The sequence below is a fragment of the Callorhinchus milii genome, unplaced genomic scaffold (assembly GCF_018977255.1).
Source record: "Callorhinchus milii isolate IMCB2004 unplaced genomic scaffold, IMCB_Cmil_1.0 Scaffold11, whole genome shotgun sequence".
Classification (NCBI taxonomy): Eukaryota; Metazoa; Chordata; class Chondrichthyes; order Chimaeriformes; family Callorhinchidae; genus Callorhinchus; species Callorhinchus milii.
Genome location: NW_024704752.1, coordinates 8,025,998 through 8,051,676, shown reverse-complemented (window position 1 = coordinate 8,051,676; position 25,679 = coordinate 8,025,998). Strand labels below are relative to the sequence as shown.

The window sequence follows — 25,679 nt, the reverse complement described above, 5'->3', positions numbered from 1 at the left end:
CAAAAGCAAGGATTATTATTATTGTATTACTCTTGCGCCAGTCAATATTATATTCTAAACACTTCACCTAAGTTTCTTTCCTGAATATAATGCTCAGCAACAAACACTCACTGCAATTGAAACAAAATTGAAAAATCTGTTGTTTTTTAAAACAAGTAAGTTGTTGGGTGTACTTTGAGAAGGGACATCTAGCTGTCTGTTGCAGAATTTGCGGCAGTAAATCAATCTCAGGAGTGCTGTTCTAGTTTATTTATCACTGTTGGCGGATTAATTTGTAACCCATTTCCAAGTTGTCTATTTCGCTAGTTGAGGTTTTTTAATTCTTTGTGTTCAGCCCAGTTTTGTAAAATTAATTGCTCCCAACATGCTGTAGGACTCCCTGCCTCCGCACGTTCCACGCAATTTTCCCCATCGAACCGAGCAGACAGGAATCCTGTCCTGTCTACAAGCCTTTTCTATCGCCGCTGTGAACTGGCTGCCTTTTCTCCAATATATAATTTCCACGGAAAAGAGCAGGGGCCTTTTTGTTCTCTCTCTCTCTCTCTCTGGTGAAAGAAACCTGGTTTTCATTAGATTGTTTCAAAATGCAACAGCATACGGGAGACGTCCAATGTCAGGCAGCACTCCGGCTGAATTCCCCTGCTCCCTTTGACGCGCTGTCAAATTGTACAGTATTTCTTTTATATATAAATCTGAGTGCAGGCTAATAAATAGCTTGTGGGGAAATGAAATAGGTGCAGGTAGGGAGCATGTGTCTGCGTCTGGATTTAAAATACCCTACTCTTAGTTCACCACTTCATCAGAGAGGTCCAGCAAGTGTCATCTCCCTGACAAAAGGTCAGTTTGACTCTCCCTGAGGGGGAGTAAAGTGAGAGCACAGGAGGCATTACCATACCCCTTTAAGAGGAGTGAAGGGGCATTACCGTTCAGCTTTAATGGGACGAAGCAGAGCTTTAGATACTCCTTGAGGGGAGGAATAGCAGGGCGATAACAGTTTCTCTTTGAAAACAGAGCAAGAGAAACAACATACCGTATGACAAAAGTGGAAATATTAAAGTAATGTCAACTAATTAATTTGCCAGCTATCATTTCTTAAGGAAGCTTAGGTCCTTGGCTATTTGCGAGCTGGGCTTTTGAAGAATTGAGTGCAGGCAGAAAGAGAGGGCCCTGACAACACAATCATTTATTCATTGACAGGAGTTTAATATTATTGTATTTTCATTTTGGCGCTGTTCTTCTGTTCTGTACTTTTACCAAGCCAAGAACCGAAGAAAATCGGTACGCTTTTCGTTAATTTCAATCTGTTTGTGTCTTTCTTTCTGTCTCTATATGTTCACGCCTGTCTGTATCTTTCCATCCATATACGTGTCCATTTCAATCTGCAGAGATTAAGCTACCCGAAGACTGAGCTCCAGGCGTGTTGAAAAAGAATGTGTAAAAAAAGTGAACTATTTCTAACAGATGCCTCAATTGTTATTAACAAGCTACATACACAGCTGCCAATACTTAAAAACGTTTTATGAGCAATTCTTTATTGTTAAAAGCGCCTGTTCTGCTTTCAGATAAGTAAATAAAATTCAGTTATTTGATTCTTTCCAAAGCTTGACAGGGTACTTTTTTTATTTATCAATATTTAATACTGTGGCCAAAGTATAATATAGTTAACCCTCAAATATAGAAGGACTTTATCAACTTTCAATGTACAAGGCTGCTTTTGTTTTTTCGAACTAAGAATTTGATTTTCTTTTCAGGTTTGAAGGCTAANTTTTTGTTATATTCTCAAACCTGAACCCAATGTTCAAATGTTAACATTATTTGTACACAGAAATATTGGACCAGCTACCCTCCAAATTGGACAAGAAAATAGTCAGCCAACATATTAATTTGCTTTGGCAAACCTATGGCTCGGAGTTTCTGATGAAGGCAGGCAAGGGAGAGTTGAGTAAATCTGAAGAAATCAACCACACTAGAATTAAACTTTCACATTTAGACAATATCAGTGTTCAAGAAGCCATTGGCTTATTAAGACTAGACTATTTGAAGAATAAATGAAGTGCTGATTTAGAACACTGCCTTTTTACCTCTGTTACCTGTCTTGAATCCAGCCTGGACAGATTACATGACCTTCTCTCTATGGCCACTCATAGCAGAATATTCTCACCTCTGGAAGCCAGATTCAGATCCAGGTCAACTGGTAGTACAACAACTTGCATTTATACAGTGCCCTTCACACTGGGTAGTTTTAGGGCAGTTGAACTACTTAATAATGATTTAGTTTGATGCTGAGCCAGGGATAAGAAGGAGAAAGGGCCCGGTTGAAGAGGAAAGTCTTCAGGATGAAGATCCCCTTCAATATAAAACCTGATACATTATCTACTCACATGGAATTGGGTTCATTTCCATCGTAGTTTACTAGGGTGAATAAACGCCTCCTCAGCCAGAGAGCTGGGTGGTAGAGTGATTTGGAAGAGTACTACTTACCTTTGGTTTAAATTGGATGAAAATCGTTTTACTTCCTGCTTTTCAGTAAAATCCATTTAAGCAACATGAAAACTCATTAACCTGCTTAAAGATATTCATAGCAGACTAAGAGTGCCACATGTGTATGCCACCTACATACGGGAATTTCTCGGTGTCTTGAATAGAATGTACCCTCTCCCCCTGAAAGGACATACCCTGCTTACCTAATTCCCGGAGAGTATTGGTTGCATGTTGGCTTGAGCCAAGGCTTAGGAACTTCAGAATTTGGAGTACTGCTAGAACTTAACTAGCTCAAACTGCACAGCTTACCATTGATAGCAATGCTTGGCAAGCCTCGCATTACTTGTCCAGCCTGGACCATCCTATGACTAGGGTTTTGGTTTGCAGGATTAACAGGAGTGAAAACCTTGTACGACAACACTACCTCTATAATGTGACCATTAGCATCCCTGAAGTCCTCCTCATTCTGAAGCCTACTGAAGATAGCACTACCATGGTCTGAGCTTGGCTCAGGTGCTATCTGACAAAAGATATCATTTTAAAATAGGTGTTCAATGGGTTTCCTTGGATTCGTACACTACTTAACAGAATTTATGTAGTGTACATCGCCAAGGAAACCCATTGAACAAAATATTAATAAATGATTTATGGTAAAAATGGATATCTGTTTACATTTATAGAGAAAGCGGGGAGAGTGAGTGATATGGTGATATGGTGAGATTGAAATTAATCAAAATGAAAGGACAAGCTTGTGGGAAAAATGGTCTTTTTCTATTAGTAAGCTGTCCTATGTCAAACAAAGATCCACAGTGCATTTGGTACTTTGTAATGTACATGTTATATTGTGTTCTAGGAAGAATGAAAAATAAAAAAAAAATCCAGATAAAGTTCTCAAACTGAAACGGCAGCTAAACAGTGATATCAAAATGAGTTTACGGAAAGAACTGATGCTTGATGCGACAAACAACCAATTCATGTCATAGACGCCAACTCGAGTCCATAGACATTGCCAGGACCCTTGGAAATAGCAGTTGACGAGATTCACTTTCGGCTGCCATGTCAGCAAGCTCATAGGCCCTTCCAAGGACAGACTCAATGAAGCGTGCAGAGTGAAGAAATTTGTTCCCTTGACCTTTTTGGAACTACTGCCAGCAAACCTGGTACTCAGTAAACAGAGGATCCAAAATGGTACAGCATGTGATACTATTGTTAAATGGTTGTGCATCGTGTCATAATTCACCAGCGTTGTTAATGTGAGTTAGTTACAAGGTCACAGACAAACATTTCATAACAATGGTATCACACGCTGTACCGTGTAAGATTCTGATCCTATAGAGATTGGATGATGTAATGGAGTTGCTTCTGTTCCAGTTTTGTTAGGTATCATGCAGCATCTTGAATGGATTTGGTTTCATTGGAATAAATGCGTAAACACTCTGGGCTGCAGTAACTGCCTTAATGTCCACAATGTGGCAAAATGTTTATGCTAAGTGTGAACTTGCATTTAACATGTACAATTGTGCAGCACCCCTCACTTATTCAATAGCTCAGATAGCAAACAGTTCAAGTCCAAGACTGTAATAGCCAACTTGCAGAATGTTCATTTTTAACTTGCAACCAAACCAAACTTCCAACTAAATCTCCTAAAATACTATAATTATACACAGAGCTAATTGAACAAGATTGTGATACATCAACTATTACCGAGTAATTGAGTTGCTTCCTAAAGCACTTATCAAGAACTTATCAAGTTCTGCGCTGGACAAATGCCCATTTGGATTGGTCTATATTGCCTGAAATCATATTCACTGGTAATGTAATATAGGGACTCTAGTACTATATAAGAGTGATAAGACGGTATTCAGTGTGACAATATTATACCAATTGGAAGTATATCCAATGGTGAATTACAGTGTGCGGCAGCAGTTAAGAATGCAGTTTAGGTTTATGTGGCATGCCATTTGGAACTGCAGCCGCTGCAATGGGACTGCATTGTTTGAACTGTATTCACTAATACTGAATAGTGACTGAGAATGCATTTACTAACACTGTACAGTACTGACAGGCACTACAACCACTCTAGCTGTGCTAACTAGTATTACATTATGTACGATACTGTTGTGATTCTACTTTTTCATTGCTGACTTTAGCTTCTTTTTTGGCCTCAACATGTTTCTCGATATATATTTCAAACTACCATGTACTTATCATTCAAAAGTGGTGCAATTTTACCTGCTCACCAGCTCAGTGTAGAAAATGCAAATCTCCTCAATATATTGTGAAAATAACAAGTGCAAACTTTCACAAATTTACTGGTTGATTGTTTCTATCCATGCTGGTTAGCATTACTGCTGTTCCTTAAAGTCAGAATCTCTCCGTTCATGTTTGTCTCTATAAAAAGGATTTTGGCAACTTGATCAAAAACTGGAATCTAAATCATGTTGCAGCACTGGTTGAAGTGGACCTCTCGTTTCATCTTATAATGAGCCATTACTTTTCTGCTTTGTTTTGTCTGTTTCAAGACGTGGACATTGGCTCCACAATGGAAAATGGGGTCTAAATCATGTTGTAGTACTTTGTTACATTACATCTATTGTTTCATTTTGTAGTGACCTATTTGTCAATGCTTGGCTTTCCATGACTGAATCACTTATTGGATAGTCCTGCTTGCCATTCTATTGTCACTGTCTTTACTGAAGGTGAGATTTATGAACGACTGAAATTCGCTTTGTACTAAAGTCATTTTTTAACATTTTATTTATGCTTTCTCTATACTTCAGGCAGTTGCTGTCATCTACCTGGGTAAAGCTGCCCATGATGGGGAAGCATTCCTCTTAAAGGTGGATGAATAATGTATTTTGTTCCCAGACAATGAACAATCTGCTATTATCCAGATAGACATATGCAAGAGTGAGTTGACATCCAATTGTCCCTTGTTCCTTCAGGTGAAGTAGCTTTCCTCCACATACTGTTAACCATGACTTAGATCAGAAGCTCATCTGTGGGCTGAAATTCCAGTCACGTTATGTGTTGTGCCATTGACAGTGTTGGCCACTAATGGGGTTTCCCCATTATAATGCATCACCAAAGGCACTACACGTATTAGTGACTGGAATGTCAGCCCTCCAGTGTGGAACCTTGGTTATGAGAACAGATTTGCCAGTCTGTGACACGGTGCGACACCCGTCTAGTATTCTTTACTATCTCTGGCTCTCTCTCCATTAAATCAATGTGTTATTACACAACATCAGTTGAATGATAATACTTAATCCCTTTAATTGAATCTCAATCTGACCCAGGGAGGATACAAGGGGGGCTGATTTGGGAAATGGGAAGTATTGCAATGATATTGCATGGGGTGATCTCATGAACTTCGAGTTAAAGCACATTTTTTGGAGAGAGGTGAAACTATTGTCTACAATATCTATGTTTTATATGTGACCTGGAAGTGCTAGATACTGACAATGAGTATCTCAAATAGAAAAGTTCCATTATCCAGTGTTAACATCCCTTGGCTCAGTGACCACAAAACTTTATTTAATAGCTAAATAAGTAAAAGGTTAGCATTCTTAGATAAACCACATAACAGACAAGTAATAAAACAACACTATGATTAATGTCTGTCCTGTTCTGATGCAAAATTAAACCTTCTTTATACAAACGGCCCCAAGTAATGATGTGCATTTTAAACAGAAATTCAAGAGCTTTTCAGTAATCGAATACAGTCAGCTTGCAATATGCCAGCCAGAGTATTTAGACAATACAACAAATTGACCCTCCAAGACATTGGCCTTTCAATATAGAGGTTTTAAAATGTTTAGGCCTGGTCATTGTTATTTATACTTAGCATTTCCCTAGTGGTAAACAAGATACTATTTTCCCATGCCATTCACAGGACACTCCCAAGATAGTCAGACTTCATGTCTAGACCAGAGCATTTTCTTGACCAACAAGTGGGCAGTTGAAGCTGCTGAACTGCTTCGGCATCATGCTTTATTAGCTTGCCTATCTTTTTTGTTAGATAATGGATCTAGTGGGCGTTCTGAGAACTAGAATTCTGTTTTTGTGCCATCTCATATTTTTATAACATTTATAAATGTTATCCCAGGTCTCAGATTTAACCAATATTGTAGGAAACTCAGAATTTACATAAAGGTAAGGTTTCATTCTCAGTCACTTGGCTTTTTGTACTGTCCAACGGACTGGAAAATGTCCGAGGGGAAATCTATAGGGCCACACATAGACTTCATAAGAATTATAGAAGTTATAATTTAGGAGGTTGTGAGGCCATGCAGCCCATTGAGTCTAAGATAGCTCATCTTTTGGGGCTAACTACTCTTAACTCAATCCCTTTCTATACCCTTTTATATTATTTCTATTTGAAATGATTATCCAATTTCCCTTTTAAATGTTGTTACGCTCTCAGCTTCAATAGCCGCTTTTACCAAGCTTTCCAAGTTCTAAAAAGCCTCTGTGCGAAAACGTTTCTCTAGCTTTTCTAACTTCTTAACTCTTCCACTGACAATTCTAAATACATCCCCCCTTGTCACTGATGTACCAAGCGGCATCTATCTTTTCAGAATTATGAAGATCTCTACCAGATCCATTACCTTTACCTACTTTACATACATCATTTCTGCAACAAATCTACTTTATCTCACTCCCTGTACTGTTTATATTGGTCCCTGAACTGACTCCACTTCACCCAACTCCTGCATTCTGCCCAAATATCCTCCAGATTAATTGGACAACACCTCATGGCTGTTTGTGGGACCTTGCTGGTGGAAATGGCTGATGTGTTTGCCTATAAAACGGCTTGACTATACTATACTTGACTATAAGTTCTGTGAAGTGCTTCGAGAAATTTTGATGTATAAAGATGCTATAAAATTCCATATTCTTTCTTGGACTGCACTGCACTTCATCTTCACCCAGTAAATAACGATTATAGAGACTCAAATTATAACCACTGGACAGATTTGACAAATAAAACTCCTGACTTCTGGTTTCGCAAAGTGTACGACTCACTCCCCTTCGCACATCTATCCAGGATCAATAGCCGACTTTTCCACTGCATATTAGCACTGCTGATTCTATGCATAATTAAACACAGATGCTGCCTCTACAATCGCCCACAGTTTGGTTCAATGTTAACATGATGTGAAACAGCACAATTAATAAAAAGCCCACAGTGTTCACTTTGATCTAACCATCTTCTCATTTTAAAGTCTCACCATTTAAATCATGAATTATCCTTGGCCCTTATAATTTCATTGCAGTAAGCCAATTTTAACAACAAAATCAACAAATAATTACCACGGAAATGCACCCTGAATGTCTCCAGAATAATTTTGCTAAGTGTCCACTCCTGCAACGGTCTGTAATTTGTGAATAACTGTGAATTGATTCCTCAGTCACTTGTATCGCTCAATGCAGTGCTTTTCAGTTTGGGGGCTGTCTCAAGCTGTGTTTTACAAAGATGTAAAGATCAGTGTGGTGCTGGGCAAGAAACTTCTACTTTCAGGGATACATTCCCCTAAACTCGCAGTATGGTGAATGCCTGTAATTTTCCATTTGGTACTGTATTGGGAGGAGCGGCAAAACTCTACCTTTACGAAGTTGCAACTGAAACATTTGGAACAAAGTCTGTTCATTTACAGACCAAACCTCATTTTTTCCAGGATGCTGGTAGCCCCCCTGTGTACGCTTACTGCTTTCCATATGTTTAGCAGCTTTTGAGCCACTCCTTTATCTCAGGGCTGTTTTAATAAAGAACCGTTGCAGCCCTATAGGAATCATTCACACACTGTTTATATGCCAATCGAATCAGGCACAAGCTAAAACACTACAAAGAAATGGGTGTGTTAAGTACTCTGTGCTGGAGTTCTTGCTAGCGTCTTGCACAGGGAGTGAAATTTCTAAAATTACTCTTTTGTCCCCTGGTGCCTCTTTTTTCCCTCTGTTCTATATGTTTTACATCAATGAGAATTTGCAGGGGTGGGATTTTTTCCCGTTTAAATCCCATGAGCATATGTTCATTAAAGCTGACCCTTCATTTGTCACTATTATTAGGACAGGAACAGTAACCCAATTGTTTAATTGTATTTAATGGGAATTTGATTCATTTTCTTAACTTAAAGAGGACGAAACTATGATTATTATCATTATTATTATAAATAGGCACTGCTAATGCTTCATTAATTGGAGAATGCATCTTTCTGTTCTATGTTTTATTTAGCTTCATTTCATCTCAAGACTATTATTTTATTATAACTCCCCCCACCACACACACACACACACAATTTGCTCTGCTTCTCTTGTTGGGTTATGCTTCTATCAATATCAGTCATTCCCTAGGGCCTTGCTGGCCAATCCTTATGTGTGAACTGAATCAGTGAGCATACAACTATTGGGACTATCACAGTGATTGTACAGTTTTTGTCATCAACTCACCCAACAGTCATTGGACAGTGATTGGAAAAAGGAACCTTGGCTTATTTTCCCCCAGCCTACCCAAACCCAAAGCTTGGCATTATCCAGCCACTATTTCTCTCCCACTCTTTTCAACTACACTTACACTTAATAGCAAATCCTGTAAAGCCCTTTCAGGTGGCCTCCTGACGTGAAAGGTGCTATATCAACTGCAAGGATTTTTATTATTAGTATACAAGAAAATCTAATTTGTGACAATATTCAATAGATTTGTTGATATGGACTCTGGATCATAGGTAAGATATCCTGCCAGTAACTGGAAGTGTGCCATGCTGACCGATTTGAATCTCTTGCAGGATTCCCACAGAGTGGTGTGACTCACTTCTAATTTCTGTCAGGATTCGACATTCGGGATTTGGAGTCTATATGAACAAATCCCTTTAGATATCACTGCAGATCAGATGGCAATAACTTCCATTCCATTGTATTCATTCTGAGGTATTGCCATGTTCCTCTTCATCCATAAACACTATGAGCCAACATTGATAAAACTCACTCCTTGGGGAAACCTTGTGAGTGAATGCAGTCGAGACTGTAACATGAACTCAGAGCTTCAAGTTAAAAATGCAGAGCTTCAATCCAAACTGCAAATGTTCAAGTCAAGTTGGAGTATTTGTTGAATACCTATAATGTTCTGTGACAGGCAGAGACTACAAGATCCCTCTAATAGTGCAGAAGCATTGAAACAGGATGTAACGCCAAACTGCTATGAAATCAACAACCCTAAAGTAATCATTTTAATAAGATATTACATTATTTTTCAATTTCTCACATCTAGAACATTTCAGTACTTTCTGCATCACTCAGATCAGATAACCCTTTACTGTGCTACAGTTCTCTTCAAAACTCACTGTTTCAGACAGGTTGTTGGAAAATATCTCAAACTGCTTTCACTGGAACATTTCAATTCATGTGTTTACCAATCCTTTATTAAAAAAAGACCTTGAAGTGAATACTTTGATGGAGGTTGGCTTCCTGATTACAGTAGATGTGCCTGGGTTGTTCAGTAAATTGGGTGTGGGCTTTGGGACATCCTTCTGATGTGAAAGGTGCTACACAAATGTAATTTGTTGCTGTTGGGACTGGGGTTGTTGACGAGAGTGGGTAGGGGTTGGGTTGTTAAATTGAATGTGTGGCAACTGGGGTTGTTCAGCAGCGTGAGTGAGGGCTTGTATATTGAAATTTATTAAAATATGAAATCAACTAGGTGGCATATAAACACTCAGAAGTCCTTAACAAAGGCTCATCAAACACTATCCCACACTGTAGTTACGTTGCCAACAGGATAAGGTGCCGTTAATTTTTTCCATCAGACAGATTACAATGAAACTCAAACCACCATCAAAACCAATCATGTCAAAAGGACCGAAGGTGTTGGGAATGTTCAAGGCATGCTGAAAATCTAAACAGACCTTGTGGCATTAAATAGGTATAAAGAGACAGCGTAGGAGGACTAGCTTCCAGCGATCAGAGGGAAACAGGCTACAGATGTTAAGATGGAAAAACTATTTTTAAAATAGGAAAAACATGAAATTATGTCCAAACTCATGAAGTTCCAGGGTGCTGTAGGGTATTAGAAAAAATATATCAAAAGATTTGAAGAGTATAGCTTGTCATCATCAGGTGGGTTCCAATAAAAATATTTGGCTACTTCACTTTTCCCCATCTGGTTTCATTGGTCTGCCATTTTTAATAAAGAACTTGAAGTTGAACAATTTTAGAGATTTTTCAGCACAGCTACTGCAGTGGTCTGCAACATTGATTGTCAGTGGTATTCAATAGCCTTTTCTGAAGTGTGCCATTGCCACCAGGTTTAATGCTGCATTAAATCAATCTCAGATTTGTTTTTAAAAGGAGTATGACTTCAAACCACATCCAGTTACTCTGAACTTTGCTAAAACTAAACATCAGATGCTATTGAATCAATATTTCGGAAAACAATTGGAATGGGTGGCCCAACCCTGGAAACCCTGAAAGACACTGGTCTTTCATCTCTGGAATCTGGTCATAATTCAAGTCCAGACTGATTGGGATGAAACGTCTCCTCTGTACTTTGGTTATAATAATAATCCTTGCATTTTAAACAGCACCTTATCAGGTCGTCGAGATGTCTGAAAGCGCTTCACAGAATATACTGTAAAATGAATTGACTGCATCTTTTATGGGTGAAACGTTTTGTGACTGTATATTTTGTGGTTATAAGAATCCCAGATATGAAGTGAGTTCTTAGTAGGCGAGTTCACACAGCACTAAAACTATTTTTTTAATTTGGAGCTAAATTAGCAATCTGGTTCAGAGGAGCCACAGGTCAGATAGCTGGTGTCAGAACTGGAAAATATCGCCTTGGTGCAACGGGGGGGCGCTCTCTTGAGGTGGGAGCTGACACACTTTGTCGGGGGCAGAATGGGGAAACTATTCTATCCAACCTTGGGCTCAGGTTAGCTTCACACTAACAACTGATCGAATGAAATAGGAAGGAGTTCGGCTTCCCAATGCTAACATCCTTCACGTTGACAAGCACAAAATGCACCCAAAAGGTTCAGAAAAATACACGATTGGTGATTTGCCAACTTACACCATTCGCTCAAAGAAGCCTATGCACAGTATAAAGGAATTGGTTGGATTGAGAACTGAGTCGTGTGGAATTTATTCTTTGGGCGAGTTATGAAGCTCTTTAACAACTCCTTCTTTAACCACCACCTCCACCCGCGTGTAATATTTATGCAACAGATGTGGAACTGCCTCTGCAAAGGACATCGTGAGGTTATTTTCAAAAGACGATAATATTACAACTCCTTTGGAAATAAAAAGTGGCAAACGTTTTACTCCTCCTGCCTCTTAAACGTATGGCGGGGTTTTGTGATTTTTTTTGGGGGGGGCCACTTTCCCTCTTTCCTTTTCGAATGGCGCTCTGCAAGGCATTCTGCGCGTTTCGCTAATTGTGATGATGCACTACTTTACACGGCGTGTTTCTGAGCTGCTGTGTGTGTGGCAGATCACGCAGTCAGTCCCGTACAACTAACTCAGGAGTGAACCAGTTTCCCCGTCACTTAGGACACACCACCCGGAGGTCAAGGTGGTTTCAGGAGCAGTTCAGTCTGCCTCCCTGCAAATATAGGCACATCAGGTGTGAATCGAATCCGCTCTCCATCCTCTGAACGGTTCCTTTTAAAAAAACAGTTACTTCCATAGGATTTTTTTTTTTTTTTTTTTTTGGTGTGTTAAGAGAATCCACCGTACTTTTTTTTTCTGGCTCTTTAATAACATCGAAACCACAACAGCTCATTGCAGTGTCCTGCTCATACACTAAGCTGCACATGGAGAAATAACACTGTAAAAGGCTGGTGTGTGGGCGACCTGGATGCAGTGTGGAGCAGACGGTATAAAATCAGGCTTCACAGCGATGAAGGGCAAAGTGGTTTCCCGTCCAGTGTTGGACGTGCAGCATTGCCTATCTTTCTCTTTCAGATGTTAATGAACCTGCTGCACTTTTCTGTAGTAGAGTGTACAGCTGACGACAATGGTGGAGCTTTCAGAAATAAAGTAAGGTTGTATTTCCTGCCCAATAGGTTTCAGTGCTTTGACGGCCCCCAGTAGCAGGTTTTGCCACTCGTAAGGAATATCGCCACCACTTGAATTTGCAGACAGCAGAGAAGAAAGGCTGCGTTTCTGTTACTCTGCAGGTTTCCTATTCTTGTGCTTAACAAGCTCTTCTGTCCACATAAAATGCTCAACATGGTGAATTTCCAATATTTCACCCTTACTTCACAAGCTTCTGGAATCTTGTAAATCTCTTCAGCAGGTTCCAAATTGTTAACTTGGAAGATTCATTGTCACTGCGGTAAAGGGCTTTGTGAGGTACTTTTCATTCGTACACAATGGGAATTGCAAAGTAAATGTCTACATCCCTTCCATTAGGAAACCACCTGGATCCCCCCCCCCCCCCTCCAAATCTGACTGAACTACCTCAGGTTTTCATCGTATTGAGACATGGAGGCACTTTCTACAAAATGTTTTGCCTTGAAAAACTGCACAGAAAGAGTGTAAAGTTGAGCACTTTGTCAGTGTTGATAAAAGTGTCTATAAAGTTCGGACAAAACGAAAAAGAGAAGTAGAGGCCATCGGCTCACCCATCAGGTGACACACTATTCAGTCTGCTTTCTGGTGGGCAATAATAATAATAATCATCATTCCATTTGATTCAGCACCTTATCACATCATGGAAACATGTCCTTGCAGTTAATATAGTGCCTAATCATGTCGTTGAGACCTCTCAAAGCGTTTTAGGGTGAAGTAGATTGACTGCATATTTTCTGAGCAAAACAGAAGCACAAGAATAGATTTACTGTGAGGTGCAACAACTGTTTATTCCTAGACGAACAAGACTGGAGTTTGAAGGTGGGGAGGGTTCATGACTGCCTAAGCTGCTGGATGGGGGTGCTCAGATGTGGAAGTGATGAGCGTAGGGCTTATAAAAAGAGTAGCTGGTGTAAAATATGGCACAAATCAAAAAGTTTTTCATTCTTTTAAGTTTTAATTAAAAATAGGTTTTATTCATCTGTATTCTGTATTCTCAACTACTATGTAGTATTTAATAATTTCAGGGTTTTTTTTACATTTGCTTATGAATGTTGAGAGTTTAAAAGGAAACCTGGTATTGAATGGATTAATAAATCAATCTTCTGTCCTATCAGTAAAGTGACTGAATAAACAAAGGGATTGTGGAGTGGAAGATGGCGTCCGTCAAACACATCCACAGTTTGCGCCCATGTGAGTTTTCCTTTCTCAGAGTTCAACCCGAATCTTTTGAAACTGAGCTAGAGAGTTTCACCACAGGCTGGAGTCTACTGAGCCATCAATCCCCACCTCATATAGCTCTGTCCTTGTCTAGGTATCTCTTTGTTTACCCAAGTTGCTTTCCATTGCTTTTTAGGCTGGCTGGTGCTTGCCCCACCTTTCAAGTGGTCTGGTCCGTCCATTATCCTTTCAGAACCCTGTAATAATGATCTATGACAGGCAAAGATTTGGTCTGTGATCTTTTAAACAAACTCAAGGCCAAGCTGTTGAGTTTACAGGGATGTTTTGGTGTGCAGCAACATTGCTACTGGACATAAGAAGAGATTTGAAAAAGTGCCTTGTTACTTAATAATAACAATAATATTCTTTGCATTTGCTATAGCGCCTTGTCACTTGAACTAAGTTGCTTTGTTTTGTTGACTGGGTGATCTAACAAGTCCAAATTTTGTCACCTGATGTGAGTCACAAGGAAATGCTTAATCTACAATTCTAATGATAACCCACCTCAGTCAAAGGTCAAGTGCTACATTGTTAGCATGTTCTGTATACAGAGCAACTATGCGTATGTTAATCAGGTGATACATGCTCTGAAGCAAGAGACATACTTTCTGCCTTGTTTACCTCCTGTTTACATGTAGCTGCTAACCTGGCCCATTTAATTTAGTCCTAGGTCTTAATGGAATGCTTCCCAGTCCTGCCTGTAACTATCGATTGATTATGGTTGTGTGTGTGTGTCCACATGCATATAATATACCTCACACATATTGATAAATATAGAAATATATGCACAGTGAAATAACTTATAACCAGGTTTAAAATTAAATTGTCCCCTGCAAGACAACAGAACAGGATTGACTGTTCAAACACTAATGGTATAATATAGGAATGACTGTACAACAGGACTATTTGTTCCATTAGAGGCTGTGTATAATAAGGCTGGATATTGTCTTACAGATTGTAGTTCTAGCCAGCTTGATTATTACATGCTTGAGTATTCTATCAGTCAAATTTGGCATCTAACTTGTGCACAGCAATGTCCCACAAACGGTTATGAAGAGAATGACCAATTTTATCAGAGAGACCGTTGGCCAGGATACAAGGAGAAACTCTCTTCTCTTTTCAAATAGTGCCACGGGATGTTTAATATCCACCAGAACAGGCAGACAGGCCCTCGGTTAAAGTTTCAGATGAAGGGCAACACCTCTGACAATGCAGCTCTCGCAGCATTGCACAAGAGTTAGCTTAGACTATGAATGCAAAGTGCCAATATAGGGCTTGCGCACACAACTTTCTGACTCAGAGGCGAGAGTGCTATCAACTGAACTCATATCAACTGTTGCTGCAGAAATACAACAGGCACTGAAGGCACCAATTGATGCGATAATTGCAGGTATAATACTTGCGCCACAACACTCACATTTGGAGAGGAATCCAAATAAAGTGGACAGTGCCATTACGCTAACCAGTGCCGAAACCCAGTTAATGCTTAAAGTGATTAAAGAGCTGGCAAAGCAGCTGGCTCTCTAATAACATTAAGAATTTAAGGGTGATCCACAGGAACTCTTAAACTTAATCTTTTTACATTTAAAAAACGATTGCGCGTCAGCCGCAGTGTGTTGTACAGCAGCAATGCACATCGATTGACTCCTGGACTATCCGCCTGGAGATGGTTTCACAAGCTGCTACTCCGGGTTCCAATCAATGCCACTTTTACACTTTCTGTGTTAATTCGAAATGAAAATCATCTCAAGACTAATGCAAGTTCTTTCACTGTTACGTCTAACTACAGCACTAGCTGGTACTGACTGGGTGTATATCTACGAAAACAGTCACTGCAAGAGCCGTGAAATTGCCTATGAAGCATTTTGAAGCGTTTCAACAGTGACAAGGCAATACAATACAAATTTACATTTATATAGAGCCTTTCACATTGGGAGGACGTCCCAAAGCGCTTAACAGTGCTGGCTAAGCACCAAGCTGGGAGTGGGTGCCAAGGTGGTGGGGAGGAGGAAGAGGTAGGTCTTGAGACACACATTGAACGAGGTGAGGATGTGAGTTGCAGGACTCTAAGATGGAATTCCAGGGTTAAAAAAAATGGAAAGTTTTATGAAAATGTATAACATGGCTGACTGCACTAGTACTATTGTGCTAAGGAGCTGTTGGATTTGGGTGACAATTTGCTTAAACTCAATGGTGGATTTGTGGAAACCTCTTTACACCAGATCTGTTTTCCTAACAGTAAGTATGAACCCGGTTGTTAGTCGATTGGCAGATAGTTTTCCAGGGATAATAATCCCTCCCAAAAAAATAATTTGGTAACTCAATCCACGATTATTTGTGGGACACCACTGTGTGCAATTGGCTGTAGCGATTTGCCCACAAAATACACAAATACTACACTTTATAGTATATTCTATGGAGCTCTTTGAGACGTCTCAACGACCTGATAAGGTGTTATATCAAATGTAAGGCTTATTATCATCTGTGCAGTATTCTATTTCTGAGCGAATGCAAACCATATACATCTTTTAAAACCCTCAACCTCCCAGTTCTCACTCTGTATTAATAGCAAACGCTGTGTGTGTTTTTTTAGCCCCAACACAAAGACAAAAGGCCAAGATAAGTTGCAGATGAATAATACCGAGGGTCTGGACTTCACAAAAACACCTTCAAGCCTATTCTTTTTTTCATAGTTAAATGTCTATATGTTGGGGAGGGTAGAAACCTTCACGGTACAACTGAAATGATGCAGTTTGTGCGACACAAGTTGGGAAATGTAGCGAAAACTAAGCGTCTAAAATAGCGGAGGAATGTGAACATGATTTCGGCGCTCACCGGGCAATGGGCACATTGCGGTGAAATGTTTGGTTAATCGGGACGTGTCGCCCTTTACTTGCGAACAGTCCACAACTTAATGCCCACGAAACCGGCTGATCTTTTCGCAAGGCTTTGCTTCCACCGATTTCCTTTCTTTTTAGCAATTTTCTTGTTTTTTGCAAAAGAATTTTTTTTTTTAACACAGAAAACACAATAGCTTTCATTTACATTAATTGTAAATCGCGGCTTTCGGAGGACTGGAGTGTGTCGGCCAGGACCTGGGCTGTGGGATAAATTCCACTTGGTACTCGGGAGTAATCCCTATTGCTCCTGTTTCACGTCCTTTTTGTTAACGTACGTTTTGTTGAGCCGCTTTCAGCATTATAACTGATATTGTAATGGACTGTTGGGTTGTGTGACGGTGACGATTGTTATGTTGAGACTCCCGATTCCCTCGGGGGTAACGAGAATTATTAGTGTGTGTGTGTGTGTTTAAATAAAAACAAAAAGCGAGTACATTTCAAGGAAATGCAGGTTCCCAAATTTCTCCCCAACTCCCCCCCCCCCCAACCCCCCCACACACACACACACATACATACGTACATACATACATACATACACACACACACACACACACACACACACATACATACATACATACATACAAAGATAAACACAACTGAAAGGGCACAGAATGGCTCGGGTTTCTTGTCGATAGCGTCTATCAGCTTCAACTAAAGTGCCAATTCAACCCAAGTCTGTTGGTTCGTTCTGGATCGTCTGCACTTAAAGTGAGTGGTGTCATTTTTAAATAAAAATAAAAGAAAAAAGTCAAGCTGCGCGACTGGTAAATGAAGGAGAGCGGTGTCTGTGGAGTTGTGGGCAATGCACATGCAATCCCATTAGCCAGGACCCGAGTGAGGGGCTCTGCTGCTCTGTGTCTGTATGTTGCAAAGCCACATGGCCCCCTTCCTTAACATTCATTTGCATAGAACTCACTTGTTCTAACTTCACTAAATTACGACCGCTTATCATATAGCATTGGAGTCGTAAGGGTCTATACTGTGTGGCTACCCCCCCCCCCCCCCCCCCCCCAGCCCTGCCTTGCCTGGAGGGGTACATCTGTATATACAGCAATGTTCAGCCCCTGTGATGTATGACGGTAAGGATCCCCGCCTTTGAGGCAACTATAATGAGATGCCGAGGCTTGTAAAGGAGGTGAAATAATTTTAAACACAGACGCACAATGAGTTTATTTATTTAGAAAGTAGTTAAAAGTAGTCTGGGGATTGAAATATTCAGCGTTGACATTGTACAGGGCTGGCTTAGAGCCAGGTTAGGTCTCGGGGGGAGATGCCAGTGGACAAGAATTCAGACCATTCCACTTTCCTCTGATTTCACAGATAGACATCAGCAATCACAGTGGGGTTGAGCTCAGATACGCACACATCTCCGATAGTTGTAATAATAATTTGCTTTATCGGTATAAGGTAAATTGTCACAACGGAATAAATGGTGCTTATTTGGCAATCTGTGCGTTTTGGCCTATTTTCGATTGGGTGAAGATTGAGAAAACTCCAGGGTAAAAGTTAGCTTCAGATGTTGTGTTGCTCAAGTCTACTTCTGGCCCTGGCACATCTACCATGTGAATCGTTTTTGGTCGTATTTTGTCTTTCTATCATTACACTTTCCGTCTAGTCAGCGATTAGCGAGAGAACCCCCACTTACCCCCCCCCCCCCCCCACCACCCCACCCCAACACATATATACACACACATACACAAAAATAAACAAACAAAAATAAAAGTTTGAGTTTTGTTCACAGGTTTCCCACCCACCCTCGCCAGCATATCTCGAAACATTGATTTCATCCGAAAGCCTGCTTTCTCCAGCCTCCCACTCTCCCTATTAAAAACAGTTTTTAAACCCACAAACGTTATGACACGACAGCTTCATCTATGATACAAGGTCGAGTTAGTTACCAATGTTTTACGCCTCTCTGGCTATTACATAATAAACCCGGGCTCTTGTATAATAACCGGGTCCACTTCCACTCTACCAGATCCACTCGCCTCCATCCTTTTCCCCAGCATTCAAACATATGAGCGTTGTTTCTTTTTAACGCTGTAATCTGAGCGCAATGCATTTCAATGACCGTTGCTTACATTTTAGGGGGTTGTAATTTGGGTATTATGGGGCGCCTAATATAATGCTTAAAACTGTGACTTGGTCTCGCCCCCACGATCTCGCCGCTCTCCTCACGCCCGCCGCAGAGGTAAAGGTGGCTGGAGTGACCAAGAGTGCAAATTGAGGTGGGAAGTATGTGTGAGAGGTGGGTGGTGGTGGTGGGGAGGGGGAAGTGGAGTGGAAAGTGAATGTGAAATCAACTCATGGCCTGGAGCACAATGAGGGAAAGTGACCTAATATACAGACAGCAACCAGTGCACTTCACCGAGACAGACACAGAGGGTGAAACTGACATAGATAGACACACACACACACACACACATAAAGGGGGTGAAAGAGAGAAAGAGTCCCAACGAGAGATAAGACAGACATATAACTTCTGTTGGTGGCAAAAAGGAGAGACAGAGCCGACAGTGAGGCAAAAGAAAGTTAAAGGGTGGGGGGGAGAAAAAAGAGAGAGAAATAGAGAAACAGATCGCGAGGCAGATAAAAGCAGAAAGAGGGAGAGAGACAGAAAACAAGAAATATAAAGATAATAACAGACAGCCACAAGGACAGGGAGAAAAAAAGAGCCAGAGTAAGATCCAGTGAAGAGAATAACTTCAACACAGTCTCTCTCTCTCTCTCTCTCTATATATATATATATATATATACTTTCTTAAACATTTCACCCGATGGATAAAGCTTAAGAGCCACAAAAAGATGAGTTTAGTCTTTAAACAAAACACACACACGCACAAACACGCGGCTATTGATGTGGAATACTTTGAAGTGGAAACATTTAGGCTAATGTAAATGACAGAGGCAGAAGTTTCAAGAGAAAAAAAAAGCTTCTGAGAAGCGTGAGCTTGTTTTAGAGCCAAACAGAAGAGGACTGGTTGCCGCTAATGGATGGCAGTCAGAAATGCAGAAATTGTATAAATAAAGCGGGGACGGCTTGCGTGCATTTGTGTTTACAGTCAACACTGCATTCAAGTCACTGTAACCCCCCGTGTTACAAACTAGCCTTGCACCATTTAACGACATCCAACCAGATGCTGTAATAAGGTATTTTCTTTCCAGCTTTGATCATCAAAAAACCTATTGAACCCTGGTCGCACTTCGGACCAGGTGAGGTGTTGCATATTGCTGAACATTCACACCAAAGGGTGAAGCGGTTTAGGAAATCCTTTATTTGGAAATTAAACTTCTATGTGGGGGGGGGGAGTATGCACTGGTTGCAAAGGGAAGGATATAGAGCTGTTTCTTGCTCACAACCGTTAGGTAACCCAGTGGCACATGCCGAACACCGCAGGGCTTTCGTAAAAATATATAAATGCAAACATTCATTTAAGGACGGTCCAATAACTGCTTGCCGATCAAACAAATGCGATCAAAAGCTCCGCCACAAAAGGGGAGATTTGGAGGTGAAAGTTTGCAAAATAGCCTTAAAATGATCTAACATATGCGGTGCATTGGTCAGCGAGTCGGATGGAGATTATTCTGAATCTTTTGCATCTTTCCCAGGACTCTTACAAAGTAACGGACAGTCAGCAAGTCCCGACTCTTTTTTTATATATCCCACAAATGTAGTACTGAGTAACAAACCTTGTTACTGAGTCGCAAAGTTTTTTTTCAAAAAAAACTAATAAATATTTTTGACTCATCTTCTCGTGTTCCGCTCTTCCTGCCTTGAATAAAACTCTCGGTGTGAGAAAGGAGGAGGTAAAATGCACTCAAACATTTCTCTCTCAGTCTCCAATTTACACCCGATTTGTTTTTATTTATATATATATAAAGGACATGAGAGACGATGCTCGCAGTTGTATTTTACCTTGTTAAATTACAATATATTCTGAGCGATTCCCACTTATCCCCGCTGTAGACATGTCGACTCTATTCTCACTAAAACTCAACACAATGTAATAAAACAACAATCTCTTCAAACTGATTTTGAACTCCTTTAATAATAGTGGATGGAGAACTCGGTTGAAAAGGGAACAGGTCAGAGAATTGGTTTCGTTTTTAAGAGGGAATTGGAAATGGACAATTGGATGGATGACTTTGGGAGAGAAAGGGCTTTTAACTGTGGTATTAAATTCAACTTGAGGCCAAGAAAACTAATGTTTAGATTTTATTAGCTAGCTGTCGTCTGAATTTTTTTTAAAAAAAATCGATATTCTTATCATGCGGGAGGCAGGGAGAGGTACCTGTGTATTTTTCACTGTTATATATCACAGGTTTTCTGAAAAAGAACGATGCGAAAGTGAATGGAAAATAATCAGGTATATGAATGCCAAGGCCGAAGCGGCTACAGGCAACAGGGCTCAGTGATACCACAAACACAGGCGAGAAATAGCGATATTGTTGATAAAAGTGGGATCTGGACATAAAAGTGCCTCAAACACGGTCCGTGTAACATTTCTGGCAGAATAGGTACCCGGGTTTGCGAGACAGGCTGAATCTGCAGTGATTTTCTCCAGGCTTAAAGCATCCTTATAACACAAGTCTTTATTAATTCACTTGTTCGTGTGAAACTCTATTGTGAGGAGGTGGATGGTGGTGGGGGGGGGAGGGAGGGAGGGGGGGACTCGCCATAAATTTTTAATCCTGTCCAGTGCAAAAGTGTAGTTTTAGTATAAAGTTGGGACTGCTCTCTCTTTTTCCCCAACATGTAAGTCAGAAATGGGAAAGAGAGAGAGACAGTGAGTTGCCAATGACAGACCAGTGCCTCTGTAACAATTAGACAAAACCCGACACGACAAAACCACTAAGACTGGAGTTCTTTTAAAAATATATACCGCCCCCCCCCCAACCCCCCATCTCCCATTGCAACGCTCAGTCCTGCACACTTCCACCGTGTTTACATCTTTCGTGTAAACTGCTGAATAACAGAGAACTTATATATTTTTTTATATGACTTAAGAAGTTAGGCATTGCACAATCGGTGTGTCCTCTTGCAGCCCCCGTGCGCCGGAAACACAAACTACAAAGCTTTATTGGTGTAAAGTCTAAACGCGTTGGAAATTGCCTGTTTAAGTATTTACTGGAAAAATCCAAATCCTTTGCGGAGAGGCTGATAATGCTAATAATGACTGCCAGTTTTTTTGGGGGGATCTGACACTGTGTTTCTGTTTTTTTTTACTTCTCTGGACGCTCATCCCACACATTTGACTGGTGTACCCTCACTTAAACATATTAAAATATAAATAGAATTTATTCGACAGATATTTCTCCCCCCCCCCCCCCCTCCCTTTTTCATGTTGCATTGTCAACCGAAAGATTGTCAAAAGTGCACTGAAAAGAAACGAGAACGTTTGTCGGCAGTGGAAAAGGAGAGGCCGACTTCAAATAGAAGTGGATTTCTATGAGTTATGTAACCACACAGACTTTATCAGACTATCACAAACACATCAGTCCGGGTGGAAAGGATATCAGGACGGATTTGAAAAATTATTATTATTAAGTGAGGCGGGTTTAAAGCATTAGGGGCTGGGGGTTTGGTACATGGGAAATCTTAGTAGAGAGAGAGAGACACACGCACCACACATACACACACACACACACGCACACAGGTGTTAAAGGGAGCCGATCTTCCCTTGTTGGTGAGTCTGACTCCCTCCCTCACAGTTACCTGGGTCAGTCACGGGCCACTTTGCTTCTGGTCAGATTAGTTGCCAGACGCACGCATATTCATTCACCTGCTTTGCTTTGCTGCTCTGTTTGCAGAGCCTGAAGTTTGAAGGTGCCTTGGAGCGCGGGCAACAGCGCCCACTGTTTGCAAACCCAAAAAACTCTTCCAACAGGGGACCCTGTTTCATAAAGTTCCCATCTCTCCCCTCTCTCTCTCTCTCTCACACACACACACACACTCCCTCTCACTCTCAACTTTACGAACTTCATTGACAGATTATTCTGGACACACATTTTTTTTTCCCCAGCGTCTTTGCCCCCTCCCCACCACCCCAAGAGCGAAGTTCGTGGAAAACAACTGTCCCTTTCTCCGGATGGCAGTTGTTATAGCCGAAAGGCAAGAGAGAGAGAGAGAGAGAGAGAGTGAGAGTGTGTGTGAGACAGAGAGAGGGAGAGAGAGAGTGAAGCAGATCTGCCCAATCCCAGTCCCAACAGCTGACTCGGGATGAGATTGAGCAGTCAGTGAGTGTCCAGCGTTGGGGAGGTGTGTGTGTGTGTGTGGATGGTGGGGGGGGGTTGGTGTGGGAGGGGGTGTAGGGTGAGAGGGGGTGTGTGGGGTGGGTGGGGGGGGTGTTGTGTGTTTGTGTGTGGGTGGGTGGGTGGTGTGGAGGGGGGGGGGGGGGGGAGGGGGTCAAACGGAAAGGGAGCGATCATGGCTTCAGCAGGTCTGTAGATGGTGAGACCAGACGCGGATCGGACGGACGGACGGACACACAACAACAACAAAGTGATACAAAATGGCAGAGAAGGGAAAGTGACAGAGAAATGGGATGGGGTGTTGCACCTACTTGTGGCCAGTTTCCGAGCTCTGCCTTTGGATCTCATGGTGGTCTGTGTCCGGCGCTGATGGGGAGTCTGTGAATCACGGATGTCTTTCTCTCTCTCTCTCTTTCTTTCTTTCTTTCTTTCTTTCTCTCCCTCTCTCTCTCTCTCTCTCTCTTACCTTCTCTTCCTTTTTCTCTCTGTGTCTCTCTCTGTCTCTCTCTCTCTCTCTCACTCACTCAGTCTCGCTCTCTCTCTCAGTCTCTCTCTCTCTCATACAGTCTCTCTCTCTCTCTCTCTCTTTCTCTCTATCCGGACTCGCTATCTCTCCCGTATTGTCAGTTTGGACACCTTCGCACATGCGCACTGACTGCATCGCTGCCGCGCCGCCAACACAAAAAAAAGTTACAGCAGCAAATGGATCACTTTTTTTTTGCCCCGAGATGGTGTCAGGACGTGTCAGGAAAGGGCACTGCAAACCCCCTCCAGCAGCCGGCAACACGCTTTATAGCCTCCGCCCGAGGATCCACCACATGCCCCGCGACTGTCCCCCCCCCCCCCCCCAGTGACGATACCAAATAATAATAATAATAACAACAACAACAACAACAACAACGATGTGCAAGACAGCCCACAGACTGCCTTAATAGAACCTGGGACTAATATGACTGCACTTTTCAGGGTCATGAGTTTTCTCCCACTATTTAATATGATTGCATTATTATTATTATTATTATTATTGCATTGAATCCCTAGTTGCATGTTATTACTAGTTTGACACGCAGGCAGTCATATATGTATATTATATATATACACACACATATATATATAGTATGTGTGTGGGTACATTAGTGCTAAAATGATGCTTGTGCCAGAAACAACCCCCCCCCTGAAATGTTTAATAATATTTCAAATATTTTAGTTAATATTTTAAGAGGTGACAGCGTATGGAATGGATTGGAAGAACATTACGTCTGAGGGTGTAAATGAGTGGAATGTTTCTCTCTCTCTCTCTCTCTCTTGCTTTCTCTCTCTGTCTTTCTTTTTTTTAAAAAAAAATCAGTCATCTATTTCACCGTAAACTACTACACTCACAAACACACACACACAAACACACACAGACGCGAACTCGCTCGAATTGTGGTGAAATAAACATTGCACACAGTACGGGATGGAGGGCAGAGGGGGTGTTTGAGCGCTGTTGCCGTGGGTGGAATATGGCAAACGTGAAAATCTTCGGAATGGAAATCCTTCGTTTGGAATTATTTCCCCAGATTTGTGAGTTTGCGTAAATTTCGGTTGCAAATGATATAAATCCCAGCCCTAACCCCTGCACCAGCTCTGGGTTTCATTTACTATCAGTTCTCCTGATTTATTAGAGTTTATTATTAGCTCTAATACTGGACTGCAGCCAGTGGTCATTCTGGAGGAAACTGTTAAGAAAATACCCGGGCATCAAGTGTCTAAACTACTTTGGAAAGTATTTCTTAACTTCAATTGAATGGGATTAAACCGGTTTCCTTTTGTATTTAGCTGTGTGGCAAATGGCACTTCCGACTCCAGTTGATACTCACAATATTGATTCACAGAAAGTGTTTTTTTTAAAAAGAAAACCAAAATGAAATCGATTTTTTTTCTCGCTCTCAGAATAGACCGAACCATTTGTGCGTTTCAAAGACATTCGTCTTTCTATCCCGTCACCATGCACCCCAGAAATTAGATTTGTTTTCCTTATTTGGGGGAGGCAATTTCGTTCCTAAAATATTCCAATCGATTATTTACAATAACAGTTTATTTTAAACTTCCTGATGCAGTACATCATTGACATTGAGCGACTCTCTCACTCTCTCTTCCCCTCCCTCCCTCTCTCTCTCTCTCTCTCTCTCTGGCTCAGATTGCGACCACAAACAAAATCGACCAGAACTACTAACTTTTTTTTTAAAAAAATTAAAAAAAGTCATTTGGAATTTCGCATCTTGGGAAAAGGGTCCGTGGCAATGTGGAGATGTCCCTGTTGCTCGCTCGCTGACCCGGTGTCGCCTGCTATACCGAAAGCAAAATAACTGCGCCTCCTCTCAACATGGCTTTATTTCCCGATATGAAAATTAAACCAGTCACTGAACGATAGGTTTAAATTAGCCATCCTTTTTTTTTGCCAGTTTGTACACCATTTGCAGAAACACAAGCTAACACACACACACACACAAACACACACACACACGCACATATGCCCCCAAACAGCCACCACACTTCTCCCAATTTTATTCGGTCAATACATAAAAGTAACCGTTTCACGACCTCAGGTTTACCTTTTTTTTTGAAAAAAAGAAAAATTTCGAATCGAGTGTAAAACACCAATGCCCAGGCTTTTCCGAGACTGTGATGTGATTGACAAACACTTTAGCCTTTCCTTCTGAGTCAGGGCTGAGAAATATTCATTCACAGCATCGATAAGTTGGAATACAGACCAGG

The 25,679-nt window shown here is 41.1% G+C and overlaps 1 protein-coding gene across 1 annotated transcript in view; it reads right to left on the bottom strand.

Annotated features, from left to right (window-relative positions):
• Positions 1 to 23,362, bottom strand: part of mecom (MDS1 and EVI1 complex locus) — a 305,523-nt gene extending 282,161 nt beyond the window's left edge. Inside the window, exon 1 of the mRNA XM_042339033.1 lies at positions 23,234 to 23,362. Coding sequence (XP_042194967.1) covers positions 23,234 to 23,270 — 37 coding nt within the window. The 5' untranslated portion in view covers positions 23,271 to 23,362. The remainder of the gene's footprint in view (positions 1 to 23,233) is intronic.
• Positions 23,363 to 25,679: the final 2,317 nt, after the last annotated feature.